The following is a 17,984-nucleotide window of genomic DNA, read 5'->3' on the forward strand; positions in this document are numbered from 1 at the left end:
CGTTGTCATGTGTGGACACAAAGATCATACTGATCTCTCCTGCATGCAACTTCTCTCTGACGTAGTGATAGTGAACCTCAATGTGCTTTGTGCGAGCATGAAACACTGGATTCTTTGCCACTGCAATGGCACTCTGACTATCAGTGAGAATAGGAGAAGGACCCTCCAATGACAGATGAAGATCAGCAAATAGACGTCGCAGCCAGACACATTCAACTGTTGCTGTGAAAGCTGCCCTAAACTCAGCTTCACATGATGAGGTAGCCACTGTAGATTGTTTCTTGCTCAGCCAGGAAATGCAAGATTTACCCAAAAAGAAACAATTGCCACTAGTGGACTGCCTAGTGTCATAATCACCAGCCCAATCTGAATCACTGTAGGCATACATCTGCAAGTCACCCCCCCTGGGAAATAACAAGCCAAAAAACTTCATACCCTGCAAATAACGAAAGATGCGCTTAACTGCCTGCCAATGCATAGTTTTTGGGCTGCATATACCTGCTCACCTAAGATACTGAAAACTGAATATCAGATCTAGTGTTGCAGAGATATATGAGGCATCCAACAGCCTGACTGTAAGATGTGGCATCAACTGATTCTCCTGCATCATGCATTGTGAGTTTCAGCCCCGGCTCCATGGGAGTGGCTATGGGCTTACAATCATGCATGTTAAATCTGTCCAAGAGTTTCTGCACATACTTGGACTGAGACATAACAGTGCCACGTCTCTCTTGAGAGAACTGGATCCCCAAATAAAAGTGAAGCAGCCCTAAATCTGACATGTCAAAGGTGGTCTACAAATCAGCTTTGAAATCTGCAATATTATCTTCATTGGACCCTGTGAGCAGTATGAGCAGTAAGTCATCGACATAAAGAAGGATGACTAAAATTTCCCCCCCATCCATCGTGATGTAGAGGGTGCTCTCAGTAGGACTATTGTGCGGCCCCTTGCTGGTCAAAAAGGCATGAATCTTGGCATACCATGCACGAGGGGCCTGTTTCAGCCCCCATACAAAGCTTTGTTTAGCTTGCATACCTGAAGTGCATTTGTTGTAATTTCAAAGCCTGGAGGTTGTTTGACATAAACCTCTTCCAACAAGTCTCCATTTAAGAAGGCTGTTTTTATGTCCAACTGATGAACATTCCACTCAAAATGTGCAGCCATTGCAATAACAGATCGGATGGTGGTCATCCGGGATGTAGGAGCAAATGTCTCCTCATAATCTATGCCCTTTTTCTGAGCATAGCCTTTAGCAACCAGCCTTGCCTTGCCTTGTATCTGTCAATGGAGCCATCTGGCTTCCGTTTCACCTTGAAAACCCATCGTGTACCAATGGCATGTTTACCTGGTGGCAAGTCTACGACATCCCAAGTCTAATTTTTCTTAATGGACTGCAACTCATCGTGCATGGCATTCATCCAATGCACATTGTCCTTTGCTTCTTCGAATGTTGCAGGCTCCTCATCGAGAAGAGTACCTGCATAAGCTGATTCCACTGAATTAGCACCTTCCATGTGCCTTGCTGCACTGCGAGTCCTACCAGGTAATGGAGCATCAATCTTACTCTCTCTGAGAGTCTGTAACAGCCAGTTTGGGACTGTTTTTGCTGCATGTATGTCTGCAATTTCTTGCTGAACCACCTGTTCCACTACCTGTGGAGGTGGCAAGACATCTTGTGGCTGAACTAGAGCATCGGGAGGTGGGTGTAAATTCTGATTTGCATCAGAAATATCAGCAGGGGAACCCAAAGCAATGGGTAGTAACCCCTCAGAAACATCCTCTGAAGAAGAAGGCATATGAAATTCAGCCTGTGTGAGCTGAATTTTCTACAAATATCACATCTCTACTGACAATGATCTTGCGTGTAGCAGGATTGTAGAGACGGTACCCCTTGCTTTCTGCACTGTACCCAACAAATGTGCACTTAATTGCCTTATCTGACAACTTGTGCCTAAATTCAACTGGCACATGAGCATATGCAAGGCATCCAAAGACTCGAAATGATCCACTGAAGGCTTTCTCCCATTCCAGACCTCATAGGGAGTTTTTGTTTTCAAAGCCTTAGTGGGAGCCCGATTTAAAATGTAGTTGGCACACATCAGACCTTCAAGCCAGAATTTGTGAGGCATGTGTTTGCTTTTCAGCATACATCTATCCATCTCCATAAGAGTTCTATTTTTCCTCTCAGCTTTGCCATTTTGCTGAGGGGTCAGCCTCACTGTGAGTTGATGCACAATACCCTTGCCTTTCAGAAAAGCATCAAAATCTGCAAACAAGTATTCCCCACCTCTATCTGTGCGCAATGTATGTATCTTGAGTCCGGTTTCATTTTCAACCATGGCTGAAAAGTGTTTAAACACCATGAACACTTCTGATTTGCGCTTCAGCCCAAAGACCCAAGTGAAATTGGAGTAATCATCAATAAAAGTAACAAAGTAGAGATGACCACCCAATGATGGAGTCCTCGTGGGACCACAGACATCACTGTGTCTAAGCTGTAATTTGCGTACAGCTTTAACTGAACCATCCTTTTTGAAGGGGAATCTATGCATCTTGCCTAAAATGCACTCTTCACAGGCATGTGGAGGAGGTATCTCAAGAGGTGGCAATGCATCAACCATAGAGTGCTTCTGAAGTATCATCAAGCTGTTATAATGCATGTGGCCATATCGGGCATGCCATCATTCTGCATTCTGCATGGCAGTAGTAGGAGTAGAAACTGCAAGAGCATGGGCTACTCTTTTCTCAAAAAGATCAAGCTGAAAAAGCCCACGCAGCAAAGTACCAGATAATCTCAAGGCATAATCATTTTCCCTGTTTCGGACAGCACATTTGTCATCCTCAAAGATGACCTGAAATCCAGCCCTGTTAAGAGTGGACACTAAAAGAAGATTCTTGGTGATACCAGGCACATATAAGACATCTGAAAGTTTGAAAACTGAGCCATCAATGGCAGTAAGCTCAACTTCTCCTGTGCCACGTACTGAATATGACGAGTTATTGGCACAAGTGACTTTCTTACCAACGGGAGGTGGATGCAAGGAAGTAAAGATACACTTCCTAGAAGTGATATGCCTGGATGCACCGCTGTCAAAATACCAAGTATTCAGTGTTTCATTGACACTGAAAACAGATGCATCCGTAGAAGAGTCATAACTGCAAGTCAAAAATGCATATGTATCATCATTACAAGTGGCTGTACTATCCCGAGCATCTGGAGCAGCCAGCCTAGAATCTGAAATGCAAGATAAAATGGCATAATCCTGTCCAACAAAGTTGGCTGCAGCATCCCCACTGTCAGATGCATGAGGAGCTGAATCTGAAACAGCCATACCGGAGCTGTTTTTCTTCTCTTTTGCAAGCCTTTTCCTGCATTCTGCAATGTGATGACCTGGCTTTTTAGAGTAATGACAAAAACCCTTCTTCTTGGGCTTACTTGCATCATTTCTAGCCTTTTGTGAAGGCTGTCCTGACCCACTGGAAGGCTGATTTACTGATGTCTTTGCCTGTCCCTTTGTTTTTGACTTGAACTTTGAGAGCATAGCTTGTTCACCTACACGTGAAGCCAAGTTTTTCCTGGTCTGCTCTTCCTGAAGCATAAGTCCTATCAACTCATGAAAAGTGAGAGGATTTGCACCCCCCCTCAATGATAAGTTCAGCGAGGTATGAAAGCTGAGATAAGACTCAGGAAGAGAATTCAGAGTGGTAGTAATCATCTCTGAATCAGGAATAATCTCATCTATGTTCAATAATTGCTCTCTGAGATCCTATAGCTTTGTGAGGTGGACTGACATGGAGTCACCCTCTTCCATATGTGTATTACTTAACTCTCTTTTCAAGAAAGATACCCTTGCATCATTCCGGGCTGCATACATGCTTTCTAAGATATCCCACGCTGCCTTCGAGGTCTTACACGACCGGATATGCGGAATGATAAATCTTTTCACTGAAAGAGAGATGCATGACAAAGCTAAGGCATCCCGTGAATCCCATCTCTTCTGCTCTAGAGTAGTGGCTATAGCTGCACCAACAACTTGTTCTGCAGCTGCACCCTGTGCATGACCTCTTCCACCTCCTTGATGAGGAGGGGTATTAGGTGCCATACCTACTGGTCGGATCTCACCCCCATTCACATAATCCCATAAATTGCGAGAAATCAGAATATTGCGTACCATAAAACTCCAGAGGGAGTAGTTGGTACCATCCAACTTGTCTTCCAGTGAAAGACCACCGAACTGGAAATCATTCTGATTTTGCTGGGCCATATCTGAGAAAGAGATTTTAGCAGATACAAGACTGAATTCCCTTACTGGGAATGAAATGCACAACTCCCAAAAAACACAGCCAAGCACTGGCTGTAAATGCAACTCAGATTTCTGCACTTGCACTGTCAGAAATCTGTCCAAGCATCAAAAACTCTCCAGAATCTGCCAAAAGTGCTGCAAAGCACTTCAAGAAATTTCTCTCCCAACACAAAAGCCCGAAAATAGGCCCGAAATTGCAACCAGAAAGGGGGAAATTGATCAAAAGCCCCAAATGTTGCAAGAATTGCGCTCTGTCTGCAAAAGCCCCAAATTGCACTGCGAAATTGCAGTGTAATTACAAAATCCCCAAATTTCTTCAAGAAATTGTACTGCAGAATTGAAAGCCCCAAATTTCGAGCTTGCAAATGCAACCAGAAAGGGGCAAAAGCACAGTAAGCCCCAAATTTTGCAATTTCAGCAAAAAGCCCCAAATTTCAGACCAAATCTGCAGATCTGTCTGCAATGTTTGCTTCACAAGCAACTGTGAACCTGAAAAATACCCCAATAACTGCAAAGGACTGCAAATGTCTGCTGGTACAATGAATACAGACGACCAAGTACAGATTGTACGGCTAAGCAGGTCGTACAGTCGCACGTACGGATGGGATTGCAGGATGTACGACGTCAGGACTTGTACGACGATGTACGAAAGCATATACGGACAATGTGCGGAAGCAAGAACGACATGTACGGTACGCGCAAGTACGGACGAGTACATGCAGGTACGACGGAGTACGACAAGTACGGACGCACTGCCAACTGAAGGTACATGCAGGTACAAATTCCGTACAGTTGTACAGACTGTACGGATAGTCTTTGGATTGCTTCGAGCTGTACGGACGGGATGTAGCAGTAGGAGCGTGGGCTGGAGGCAGGAGCTCAACGTGGCTCTGATACCAAATGTGAGTGTTTAGGGAGAGAGAGAGAGAGCAAGAGAGAGTGCGCTTGAGAGCTTAAAGCTTGATAGCTTGGTTGCAATAGAAGAGTCTGGTAGAGTACAACTGAAAGAGTGAGAGATAAGGTTTTGTCCTAGTGACAAAACCTTATTAGTCACTAACCATAGTTAGTGAACTAACTGCAGTTAGGGGGAAAAACCTCTTAAAGAGGGAAAAGTGCCCCTAACTAGCTTATTAAATTACATTGGTCACTGCTGAATTATATCTATAATTCTAACATTTTCTCCTTGAGAACAAAGGCTGAGTGCATCAGTTGCATACAAAGTGTGTGTGAGAGTTTGCAAATCTCAGATAAGTTGCGGTGATGGCTTCACAACAGCATTCCCAATCATCCCATGAGGGAATGGCAGAGTCTGACTAGGTACGGCAGGTAGACGGTCTGCAAACAAATAAAGAGAATGCCTACGGAGAGTTGATTACTTAGTTAGCAAAGGCAAGAAACGACCCTTTGTTTCGTAGGATGGTACAACCTCTCTTTGAGGAAGGGCCAGAGGAGCCTCCCTCTAAGCAAACCAGAAGGAGATGGGCAAAAAGAGGAAAAGAGAAGATTCTCTTCCCAAGAAGAAAAAGGTGAAGCATCATCATAGTTCTTCTTCTAGCTTTACCTCTTCATCCTCGTCATCATCTTCTTCTTCTGGATTATCAAAGCCAAAGGATTTATCCTTAAGGCTGGGAATAAAGACAAAGGAGTTGGGTACGGCTCTCGATGCTAACTAGATGTTCTGTGGGAACCTTGTGCTAGTCACTCCCTTGATAGGGAAGCTCCACCTTCATGTACAGAGTTATACGGATTAGGAAGACTTCTTCATCTCCCCACTGAAACATCACGATGTGGTTTTGGGTATGCCTTGGTTCCATCGCAAGGCAATGAAGTTGCCTCTTCCTGAGAGAGTGTCGGAGTTTGTACATAGGGGCAAAACACAACGTGTAGTTGCGAGGAATAAAGGGGAGACTATTCCCATTGTATCAAATAGTTCGGTTGGAAAAGCAATAAAGTCTGGAGTTTCAGCGTACATGGTTTTTATAAAAGAGAGAGATGTTGAAATGCATGCTGAAATGAGTGAGGCAAATCAAAATAAATTTCAGTTTCTTGAAAATTTTAGAGATTGTTTTTTTTACGCTTCGCTAGGGAGTTACCCCCTGAGAGACCTGAAGATCATTGCATAGAACTCATTCCTGGTAGTGAGCCACCAATATAGACTCCCATACAGAGTTAGTGCAACTCAGTGAGAAGAGATTACGGCCCAGGTGCAGGACTTGTTGTCCAAGGGGCTGATTCAGCCCAGTTCTTCTCCTTTTTGCTCCCCTGTATTGCTTGTACAGAAGAAAGATGGTTCATTCCGTATGTGTGTTGATTACCGTGCACTAAACAAAATGACCATCAAGAACAGATTCCCTATTCAGCACATTGATGATGTGCTGGATCAGTTAAATGGGGCTTCAGTTTTCACCAGGATAGACTTAAGAGTGGTTATACCAAGTGAGGATACATCCTCAGGATGTGCATAAGACAGTGTTCCGCACTACTTTTCGGTTGTATGAGTATCTGGTGATGCCTTTTGGATTGACTAATGCCCCAGCTACTTTTAGTAAAATGATGGATCGTATCTTCCGACCCTACAAACAGTTCATGGGTACCTTCTTCGATGGCATTATTGTCTTTTCTAAGTCCAAAGAAGAGCACAAAGAACATCTTGCTATAGTTTTCTAAGAGCTGTGAAATCACCAGCTCTATGCAAACAGCAAGAAGAGTGAATTTTTCCTGAAGAGATCCATTACTTGGGGCATATAATATCCAAAGATGGAATACAGATGGATCCGACAAAGATTCAAGCCATACAGAAATGGCCAGAGCTGAAGACTGTGCATGAAGTCTATAGTTTCCTAGGCCTGTGTTCTTACTACAGAGGATTTATCAGGCATTTTGCGGATATATCTGCTCCACTTCATGACCTTACCAAGAAAAGTGCAGCTTTCAAATGGGGAATTCCACAAAAGAAAGCATTCACCACACTCAAAGAGAAGCTGACCACAAAGCCAATTCTAATAGTTCTATATTTGTATCAGCCATTTGATGTGGATTGTGATGCTTGTGGGGAATGTGTTGGGGCTGCATTGCATCAGAACGCTCATGTAGTGGCCTATGAGAGCAGGAGACTTCGGGATGTAGAGAGATATCTAAGAATCTATGAGAAAGAGTTGTTCGCTGTAATTCATGCCATCCATACATGGAAGCATTATCTTTTGGGTGCAGACTTTACAGTTAAAACAGATCACCAAAGTCTGAGATACTTTTTGACTTAGGCAAAGCTCTCCAAGGAGCATATGAAATGGGCAAACATGCTGTCAATGTATATACTCCGGGAGTGGCAGATGCCTTGTCTCGAAGACCCCACATGAGCAATGTAACTATTGCTTATCATAGGGATCTGGAAGACATGAGGGAGCAATATGCTCAGATTTTGGTGAGATTTTACAGCAAGTGCAAGAGGGACAGTCCACTAGTCACTATTCCTTGAAAGATGGGTATCTAATGAAAGATGACTGCCTATGCATCACCCAAGAGATGAGGAAAAAGATTTTGGAGGAATGCCATGCACCTCCCTATGCTAGGCATAGAGGAATTACAGCAACAACTCAAGCACTAGAGAGGTATTTCTTTTAGCCAGCGATGCGCAAAGATACACATCAGTTTGTTTCTGAAAGCCTTACCTATCAGAAGGCCAAATATGACAGATGGAAGGTGCCTAGCCTACTTATGCCTCTTCCCATGCCTCAGGCACCGTAGGAAAGTATTGCAATTGACTTCATTTTTTATTTGCCAAGATCAAAGTTAGGGAATGATGGGATTTGGACTATCATTGATACATTCAGCAAGCAAGCTCATTTCATTCCGGTTCACAAAACTATTAAGACAGATCATATGGCTAAGCTTTTCATGGCACAGATCTTTAAGCACCATGGTATGCCTAAGTCCATTGTCAGTGATCGAGATCCCAGAATGACCACTCTATTCTGGAGAGCTCTATTTGATAATATGGGGAAGAATCTGAATTTTTCTTCTTCTTTCTATCCCCAGACAGATGGTCAAAGTGAGGTAGCAAATTATACAATGTTGGATATGCTGAAATGCTACGTGGGTGACCAAGGTTCAAACTGGGAAAAATACCTACCATTGGTGGAGTTTGCTTACAATAATACAGTTCACAGCTCCACAGAGAAAGCCCCCTTTGAGGTCATCTATGAGAAGGTGATTCTGCCACCTATCCTAAGGACCAACGATGAAATATTTTCAGCCGATCGGTTTGTTAGAGACCTCCAGACAGCTTTCAGCCAAGTCTGGACAGCAATTCAAAGGTCTAAAGAAAAGCATAAGAGAGTGTAGATAAGCATAGGAGACAGTTAGATCTCAAGGAAGGGGATTGGGTGCTTTTGAAGTTCGAGAATGCTAGGCTCCGCAAGCTAAAGGGCAAGCAAAAGGTGTATGCAATGTTATCTCCGAGGTACTATGGCCCTTTCAAGGTTACAGAAGAGATTAATGAGGTTGCATACAGGTTGGCACTGCCAGAGCATTGGAGGATTCACAACGCCTTTCATGTAAGTCGTCTAAAGAAATTTCAAGGGCCAGAGCCTTCAGAGCCCGTAACAGAGGATCCACCAGAAGTAGATGAGCTGGAGGAAGTCCTTCAACCAGAGCAGATTGTTTATCATATTGCACGCAAAGGCCCTCAGGGCAAGGAATTTTACGGATGCCTTGTAAAATTCAAGAATTACTCGGCATTGGATGCCAAGTGGATGGATGAAGACATGTTGTCTGATCATCCACAGGTTTTGGATATTTACAAGGAAGCTTTTTCAGTTGAGCTCAACTGAATAGCAGCCGAGAGGATGTCACCAAGCTGTAAATACTTCAAAGTCAAAGTTCAAGTTGACCATCTATTGATCATATTTATTAAGTTCTTCATTTTTTTAATTATGTTCATAGAGTTATATTTATTTGGTCAAAGTATTGACTTCGATCAATGATACTTAACCTCTGTTAAGTAAGCCTAACCCCGGTTAGGAAGATCTGGCCTTGGCCAAGATGGTTAACCATGTTTAACCAAAGAACCAAAGCGTTGACTTTGGTCAGAGAGCGTTGACTTCGGTCAACAAGATTTGGCTTACACCAAGGGGCTTAGCTTCGTTAACCAAGATGCGCCAACCTCGGTTGGAGAGACTTGGCCATAATTAAGGCGCTTTGACTAATGGTCAAGCCCCTTCAAGAGGGTTGACCTCGGTCAACCAAGAATTGTGTTCTATTTTATGCGCACATGTTTTCTTGATAGGGACGCCCACAGTGACTAGGATTAGTCCACAGATTATTATTTGCATGCAAAGCGCTAACCTTTAATGGGTGCCATGTCCATGTCGTCAAGGGGCTACGAAGACCCTAGAGTTTTCTACGAAGACCCTAGAGTTTTGCCCTTCGTGGCATGTAACTAAGATTCAGCCTTAGTTCTAACCTACTGTCTCTGAATTGTGAGAATTCTGTGTCATGGTGAGTACCCAATATTACCCAAAATTAATATGCTAATCAAAGGGAATAGTCAACAAAAGAACATTGGTTCAGACAGCTCTAGAATCCAGTCATTTCTACCAAAAGCATCAATCCCCACCAAAGCATGTATGTATGCATTTGGTCAATTATATTCCCAAATACAATCTCTTTTTCGTCAAGCAGCCCTTGGGATCCAGCAGTTCCATGAGTCTTCTTAAGACTCTCCACAAACTAAATACAAATGGTTTGCCAAATTGTTCTTGGGGACAAAATACGTCTATTATCCAATGCATGTTGATCAAGAGCTCCACTCTCTCCTTGCCAGATCGCTAACTTTAAAAGTCCCAAGGTCATTAAATAGCTTTGTTTGACAAGGTTGAGCTCATATTTTTTCAATTGCTCGAACTGAGATTCAAAGCATTGTCATCAACTTACATGCTGCTACAAGAAAACAGCACTTGAGCATCACAAACATGGCAGCTTATTACCTTCAAAGCTAAAAGTACTACATTTGCCAGATTTGAAGCATTCACAGCCAGGTTTTCGTTAGGGTCCTTTTCATTTGCGAGTACAACTGGATCCGTATGATCTAATTCATGAACCTCTTTGTAGGCTTGTAATGTTGCTTTCTGTCTGCGGTTGTATTCCTGCCTTGCTGTCATTCATATCACATCAAATGCTGATTAGTGTATTGCTTGAAATTTCCAATCCACGTTGAGTTGATCCAAAGTTTTTTAAAATAAAAACTATGTATCTATTGATCCATGAGACAATCCAATACAAAGACATAAATGAAACCCCCTATATTATAGCGGCAAAAAACAAATGAGTATCAGATTTTATTCAGTCCAAGATTGAAAAGGCTTGCGAGAATTGGAACAATTACTTGTAGGTATGTATGACCATCTATTGAAAATATAAAACACACAAGATGGCAGCTTCTGCTATACAAGTAGATCTTCGATAGGTGCAAGGTACAGGGTCATGACACAGAAGCATTTTGGTTTGGCCCAATGGAGGAAGCGGTAAAACCATAGCTCTATAGTTGGAATTGGTTCAGTGGGACCAGCCACCATGACAAATGCCAACAGCTACCCCTTAGAGCAGTGAGGACGCTCGTCACCCCATTGCATCGAGGACGCGCATTGATCCTTGTCGAATGTCAAAGTTGTGCTTATGTGGAAGCACACTTTGCAATTTGATAAGTTAATAAACTTAGAATTTTAGGATTTCCACGATCTTCAAATAAAAATACTATTCACACGCATATTTGTATATCTCATATAACAGAGATATATGCTTAGTCCAATAAAATTTGATACAGATCCTTGGACAAAACCTTGAGGACTTTTGCCTACTAGTCCTTGACCAAAAGAATGATTCTTTCAAGAGACTAGACTCAAATACAAATATACTTTCGGAAGTTCCAAGAAAATAACCACTAGCAGCCCCTGGTTGAACCCAAGGGAAGAGGATATGTCACCACAATGTAAATATCCTAAGTCAAAGTACAGTTGACCATTTATTTGATCATAATTAAAGAGTTTTATATGTGCTAATTATGATCAAAGAGTTCTTTTAATGGTCAAAGGATTGACTACGGTCAAAGATACTTGACTCTAGTCAAGTAAACCTGACTTCGGCCAGGGAGACTTGGTTTATTATCAAGAGGGTTAACTGCGGTTAACCAGAGAACCACAAAGCTGACTACGGTCAGAGAGTGTTGACTTCGGTGAACAAGACTTGGCATACGCCAAGAGGGTTAACCACAGTTAACCAAGATGTGCCATTTTCGGTTGGAGAGTTGTGCCAACTTCGGTTGGAGAGACTTGGCTATAATTAAGGCTCCTCGACCCTTGGTCAAAGCTCCTTAATTATAATCAAGAGTGTTGACTCCGGTCAACCAGAGAATAAATATATTATTTTATATTTGTTTAGCTGTGCACATGTATTCAGTGGGGACGCCCACCGTGACTAGAATTAGTCCACAGTGTGTTATTTGCATGCAAAGCACTAACAATTAATGGGTGCCATGGTGGTGCGCTTTAATTAATTGTTGTAGGTACTAGGAAGAGTTATTTTCCTAAGCGCTATGGGAGCCTAACAAGCATCTAGGAGGTGGTTCGCGTGACCAAGTGCTTTGAAGCCCTTAGTGGCATGTAATAGGACTTAGTCTAGATTTTAGACAAGTGGCATGTTGCCAATTTGAAATGAGCTTGAAGCTCTTGTAATCATTCATTCACGTTCGATTTTGTATCAGACAGCTCTAAGTTGAACTCTTGTAATAGATTCTCTCTTCAAGAAATAAAATACCTTCGGGGGGGTCCAGCCCGACATGTTGTCCTGGGCCAGAGCAGTGTGTAGAGAGAGAGAGAGAGAGCTCTACTGAGTATTTCTGCAGTAAATTCTGAGCGTGAGGATCTGTAGAGAGAGAGCTTTTAGATTGCATTGGTATCAGAGCTATAGGCTGACCCTCTTTCTTAAAAAGGTGACGATTCAAGCGAAGAAGTATGTTGGCCAGTGTAGAACAGTGGGCTAACTTGGCGTTTCGAGTGCTGGCAACTATCAGTCATAGCATTTTTAAAGAAGAAGACAGAGGCACCTAGGCAGATGAGCGACGCTGTGGGCAGCGGAGAGTCCCGACAAGGACTTTGAGTGACTGCCGTTCAATTCTGCGTACGTAGCCTGCGTGGCGTAGCATCAAGGTGTTGAGTGACGGGGATACATGGCGCAGGCCCATGTGTTTTGACAGAGATACAAACGTGCGCCGACGGACGAATTGAAGCGCTCAAACGACGAACGCTAATCCGGAAGGCATGAGCTTCACGTGACCTACGAAAGGTGATTTTGGAGATTTTCTAACGGGATTTCCAGGTTTCATCATCGACTCTGAGAGCGGCGCGACGCGCATCAATCAGCCAAGGTTTGGAACCTTAGGCTGACATGCTGCAGGAGGACACGTGGCAGATAGGCAGCTGCTGACGTGGCAGCTAGCAGGTCCAGTTGACGTGGCGTCCACACGTGCAGTAGATGACGTGGCACTGACATGTGGCAGACAGCGCACTAGATGACGTGGCACTGACACGTGGCAGTCAGCCTGGCAGGCCAGTGGTTAAGTTAACCCTGGTACAGTTAATCCTGGCTGGTTGACCCATGGTTAATGAAACCCTGGTTAAGTTAACTACAGCTGGTTAACTCTGGTTAGTTGAACCAGTATCTAGTTAGTTCAACTTTGGTCCAGTTAATCTGGCCTAACCAGACCAGTTTGGTTGCTGTGACCAGTCCAGTTAGTCTAGTTGCAGACTAACCAGACTAGAGCCAGTTAGTCTGGTTAGAGTAACCAGCCAGTTACTCCATCTGATTAATGTTTTCCAAAAAAAAAAAAAGGGACAGTTGCAGAGACTGTTTCTGCTAGCAGATTTCACCTATCTGTCAGACTTTCACTGTCAGAAAAGCAGCAGAAAAGCAGAGAAATCAGAGATTTGCAGAAAAAGAGTATGCATGCCTTTGTGTTCAGAAAAAGGGAATCAGATGCATTCTGAGTGCTTTCCGCAGCAGCCAGAAAAGGGGCAATATCGTTGTTGATGCCTTGGCAACTTTGTGGGTATATGCATTGAGTTGACAGCCCGGTACTGGCAGGGATTGTGAATGCAAGACACCCCTTGTTGAGGTGATTTTTCTCTTTGAAAAGCAAAGGCAGCGTGCATCAGTTGCATACACAGTGTGTGTGAGAGAAATTTGCAGATCTTAGACAAGTTGTAAGAAAATGGCTCAATCGCCTATCTAGTGGGATTCACAAGATAGGGATGTACATCCAAGACAGAGAAGTGTGCAGCAAACTCAGGAAGAATTTGAGCAAATGGTATGCACTCGTATACAGCAGATGGAAAATCTCAGAAAGGATCCAAGGGCTCAGCATTTGTTTCAAGCAGAAGCTATGCCTAATGCAGTATATGACGTGCCAATGCCAGAGGCACACTCTCGTGTACAGCCAGAGAAAGAGAGATCTCATAAGGGACGGTCTCATAGCAGGAAGAGATCGAGGCATCATCACCGATCTCCTAGTCCATCACCGTCTACCTCGAGTTCGACTTCTGTATCTTCTTCTTTATCAGATAAACCATCAAGGAAAAGAAGAAAATACAAGAAGTCTAGGAAGAGAAAGTCTTCCAGAGAGACCAAGGAATTCAAAGAGGGAGGTAAATCTGTCAGGTTTATGACCCACAATGGACAATATGGTCATACAGACAAAGCATTGCAGTTCATCAGGCAGTTTGATGCTGCATTCGGTACAGAAAAGTTTTCAGAATCCTCCAAGTTAAGAATGGTCAGTTTGCACTTGACAGCAACAGCTAGTGCATGGTGGAGTGCACAGACCACAGATGGGTCAGCCCCAAAGAAGTGGAAGGACTTCAAGAAAGCCTTCTACAACCGTAGTTTACGAAACAGCACTGAGAGTGGAAAAACAGCAATAACTTCACGTCAACGACGGAATTACATGCTCCAAAGGCTCTCCCTCACTCCCTCTCTCTGAACATACACTAGGGCCCAGGACAAATTGTCGGGCTCGACCCCCCCGAAGGTCTTTATTCATTTCAGAAAAATCCATTACAGAAAATTCAACTTCAGCTTAGAGCTGTCTCGTAAGTCTCTCTTCAAAACGTGAAAAGAAAAATCCTTTTACAAGAGCTTCAAGCCCCATTCAAATTGGCAACATGCCACTTGTCTAAAATCTAGACTAAAACCTATTACAAGCCTCTAAGGGCCATTCTGGAGTCTTCAAAGCTCTCGGTCACACGAACCGCTTCCTAGATGCTTGTCAGGCTCCCATTTCGCTTAGGAAACATAGTCCTTGCTAGTACCTGCAACAATTAATTAAAGCGCACCACCATGGTACCCATTAATTGTTAGCGCTTTGCATGCAAATAACACACTGTGGACTAATCCTAGTCACGGTGGGCGTCCCCACTGAACACATGTGCACATCTAAACAAATATATATATATAAAAATAAATATATATATTTTCTCTGGTTGACCGGAGTCAACACTCTTGATTATAATTAAAGAGCTTCGACCCAAGGTCAAGGCGCCTTAATTATAGCCAAGTCTCTCCAACCGAGGTTGGCACATCTTGGTTAACCGGGGTTAACCCCTCTTGGCGCATGCCAAGTCTTGTTGACCGAAGTCAACACTCTCTGACCGTAGTCAGGTTTACTTGACTAGAGTCAAGTATCTTTGACCGTAGTCAATCCTTTGACCATTAAAATAACTCTTTGACCGTAATTAACACATATAAAACTCTTTAATTATGATCAAATAAATGGTCAACTGTACTTTGACTTAGGATATTTACATTGTGGTGACATCCCCTCGGCTTCTATTCAGTTGACCTCAACTGAAAAGCTTCCTTGTAAACATCCAAAAGCTGTGGATGATCGGATAACATGTCTTCGTCCATCCACTTGGCATCTAATGCCGTATAATTCTTGAATTTTACAAGATACCTGCAAAATTCCTTACCCTGAGGGCCTTTACGTACAGTATGGTACACAATTTGCTATGGCTGAAGGACTTCCTCCAGCTCATCCACTTCTGGTGGATCTTCTGATACTGGTTCTGTAGGCTCTGGTCCCTGAAATTTCTTTAGAAGACTCACATGGAATGCATTGTGAATCCTCCAATGCTCTGGCAATGCTAATCTGTATGCAACCTCATTTATTCTCTCTGTAACCCTGAAAGGGCCATAATATCTGGGAGATAACTTTGCATACACTTTCTGTTTGCCTTTAAACTTGCGGAGCCTAGCTTTTTCAAACCTCAAAAGTATCCAGTCCCCTTCCTTGAGATCTAGCTGTCTCCTATGTTTATCTGCAGCCCTTTTATGTTTCTCTTGAGACCTTTCAATTGCTGTCCGGACTTGGCTGTAAGCTGTCTGGAGGTCTCTTACAAACTGATCAGCTGCAAATATTTCATCTTTAGTCCTCAATATAGGTGGCAAAATTACCTTCCCATATATGACTTCAAAAGGGGCTTTCCCTGTAGAGCTATGTACTGTATTGTTGTAAGCAAACTCTACTAAGGGTAGGTACTTTTCCCAGTCTGAACTCTGGTCACCCACGTAGCATTTCAGCATATCCAAAATGGTAGAATTTGCTACTTCACTTTGACCATCTGTCTGGGGATGGAAAGAAGAAGAAAAATTCAGACTCGTCCCCATGTTATCAAATAAAGCTCTCCAGAATAGACTGGTCATTCTAGGATCTCGATCACTAACAATGGACTTAGGCATACCATGATGTTTAAAGATTTGTGCCATGAACATCTTAGCCATATGATCTGCCTTTATGGTTTTGCGAACCGGAATGAAATGAGCTTGCTTGCTGAATCTATCTATGATAGTCCAAATCCCATCATTCCCTGACTTTCAAAAATAAAGTCCATTGTAATATTTTCCCATGGTGCCTGAGGCACGGGAAGAGGCATAAGTAGGCCAGGTGCCTTCTGTCTATCATACTTCATTTTCTGACACGTAAGGCATTCAGTAACAAACTGATGTATATCTTTCCGCATTCCTGGCCAAAAGAAATACCTCTCTAGTGCTAGAGTTGTTAATGTAATCCCTCTGTGTCCAGCATAGGGAGGTGCATGGCATTCTTCCAAAATCTTTTTCCTCATCTCCTGGGTGATGCATAGGCAATCATCTTTCATTAAATACCCATCTTTCAGGGAATAGTGACTGGTAGATTGCCCTTCTTGCATCTGCTGTAAAATTTCACCAAAATCAGAATCATGAGCATATTGTTCCCTCATGCCTTCCAGGTCCTGATGATAAGCAATAGTCACATTATTGACCTGGGGTCTTCGGGACAAGGCATCTGCCACTCTGTTCCGAATTCCTGGGGTATGGACAATCTGAAAATGATACATTGACAGCATGTTTGCCCATTTCATATGCTTCTCTGAAAGCTTGGTCTGAGTCAAAAAGTATTTCAGACTTTGGTGATCTGTTTTGACAGTAAAATCTGCACCCAAAAGATAATGTTTCCATGTATGGATAGCATGAATTACAGCCAATAACTCTTTCTCATAGATTCCTAAATATCTTTCCGCATCCCGAAGTCGTCTGCTTTCATAGGCTACTACATGACCATTCTGATGCAATGCAGCCCCAACACATTCTCCACAAGCATCGCAATCCACATCAAAAGACTGATAAAGATCCGGGACTACCAGAATAGGCTCTGTAGTCAACTTTTCCTTGAGTGTGTTGAATGCTTTCTTCTGTGATAATCCCCAGGTGAAGGCTGCATTTTTCTTAGTAAGGTCATGTAATGGAGCTGCGATATCAGCAAAATGTCTGATAAATCTTCTGTAGTAAGAACACAAGCCTAAAAAGCTTCGAACTTCATGCACAGTTTTCAGCTCTGGCCATTCCTGGATGGCACGGATCTTCGCTGGATCCATTTGTATCCCATTCTTGGATATTATATGCCCCAGATAGTGGATTTCTTCCAGGAAGAATTCACTTTTCTTGCTGTTGGCATAGAGCTGATGATTTCTCAGCTCTTGAAACACTATAGCAAGATGTTCTCTGTGGTCTTCCTCTGTCTTAGAGAAAACTAAGATATCATCAAAGAAAGTACCAGTAAAATGCCTGTACTTCCGGAAGATGCGATCCATCATTCTATTGAATGTGGCTGGAGCATTTGTCAACCCAAAAGGCATCACTAAGTATTCATACAACCCGAATGTTGTGCGGAATGCTGTCTTATGCACATCCTGAGGTTGTATCCTCACTTGGTGGTAGCCACTCTTTAAATCTATCCTGCTGAAAACTGAAGCTCCATTTAACTGATCCAAGACATCATCAATACGCGGAATAGGGAATCTATTCTTGATGGTCATTTTGTTCAGTGCGCGATAATCGACGCACATACGGAATGAACCATCTTTCTTCTGTATTAACAGTACAGGGGAACAAAAAGGAGACGAGCTGGGCTGAATCAACCCTTTGGACAGCAAGTCCTGTACCTGAGCCATAATCTCCTCTCTCTGAGTCGCACTGACTCTATAAGGGGGTCTGTTTGGTGGCTCACTACCAGGCATTAACTCTATCTGATGATCTTCTGGTCTCTCTGGGGGTAACTCCCCTGGCAAAACATCAGAAAAGCAATCTTTAAA

General features: G+C 43.0%; 2 protein-coding genes across 7 annotated transcripts in view; one reads left to right on the forward strand and one right to left on the reverse strand.

The window, feature by feature from the left end:
* The window catches only part of LOC147893537 (metal tolerance protein 4-like), a 148,075-nt gene that overhangs the window by 96,398 nt on the left and 33,693 nt on the right, over nucleotides 1-17,984 (reverse strand). For all 6 annotated transcript variants that reach the window (XM_087385692.1, XM_087385689.1, XM_087385688.1 and 3 more), the window contains one exon: nucleotides 10,290-10,456. In XM_087385692.1, the coding sequence (XP_087241818.1) occupies nucleotides 10,290-10,456 (167 nt within the window). The remainder of the gene's footprint in view (nucleotides 1-10,289; nucleotides 10,457-17,984) is intronic.
* On the forward strand, nucleotides 8,543-9,134 carry LOC147893539 (uncharacterized). The gene is made up of 2 exons (XM_087385635.1): nucleotides 8,543-8,564; nucleotides 8,647-9,134. Exons 1-2 carry the CDS (start codon nucleotides 8,543-8,545, stop codon nucleotides 9,132-9,134), a joined length of 510 nt encoding a protein of 169 aa, XP_087241761.1.

The sequence above is a fragment of the Dipteris shenzhenensis genome, chromosome 15 (assembly GCF_047967505.1).
Source record: "Dipteris shenzhenensis isolate YYH24624 ecotype China chromosome 15, Dip_SZ_1.0, whole genome shotgun sequence".
Lineage (NCBI taxonomy): Eukaryota > Viridiplantae > Streptophyta > Polypodiopsida > Gleicheniales > Dipteridaceae > Dipteris > Dipteris shenzhenensis.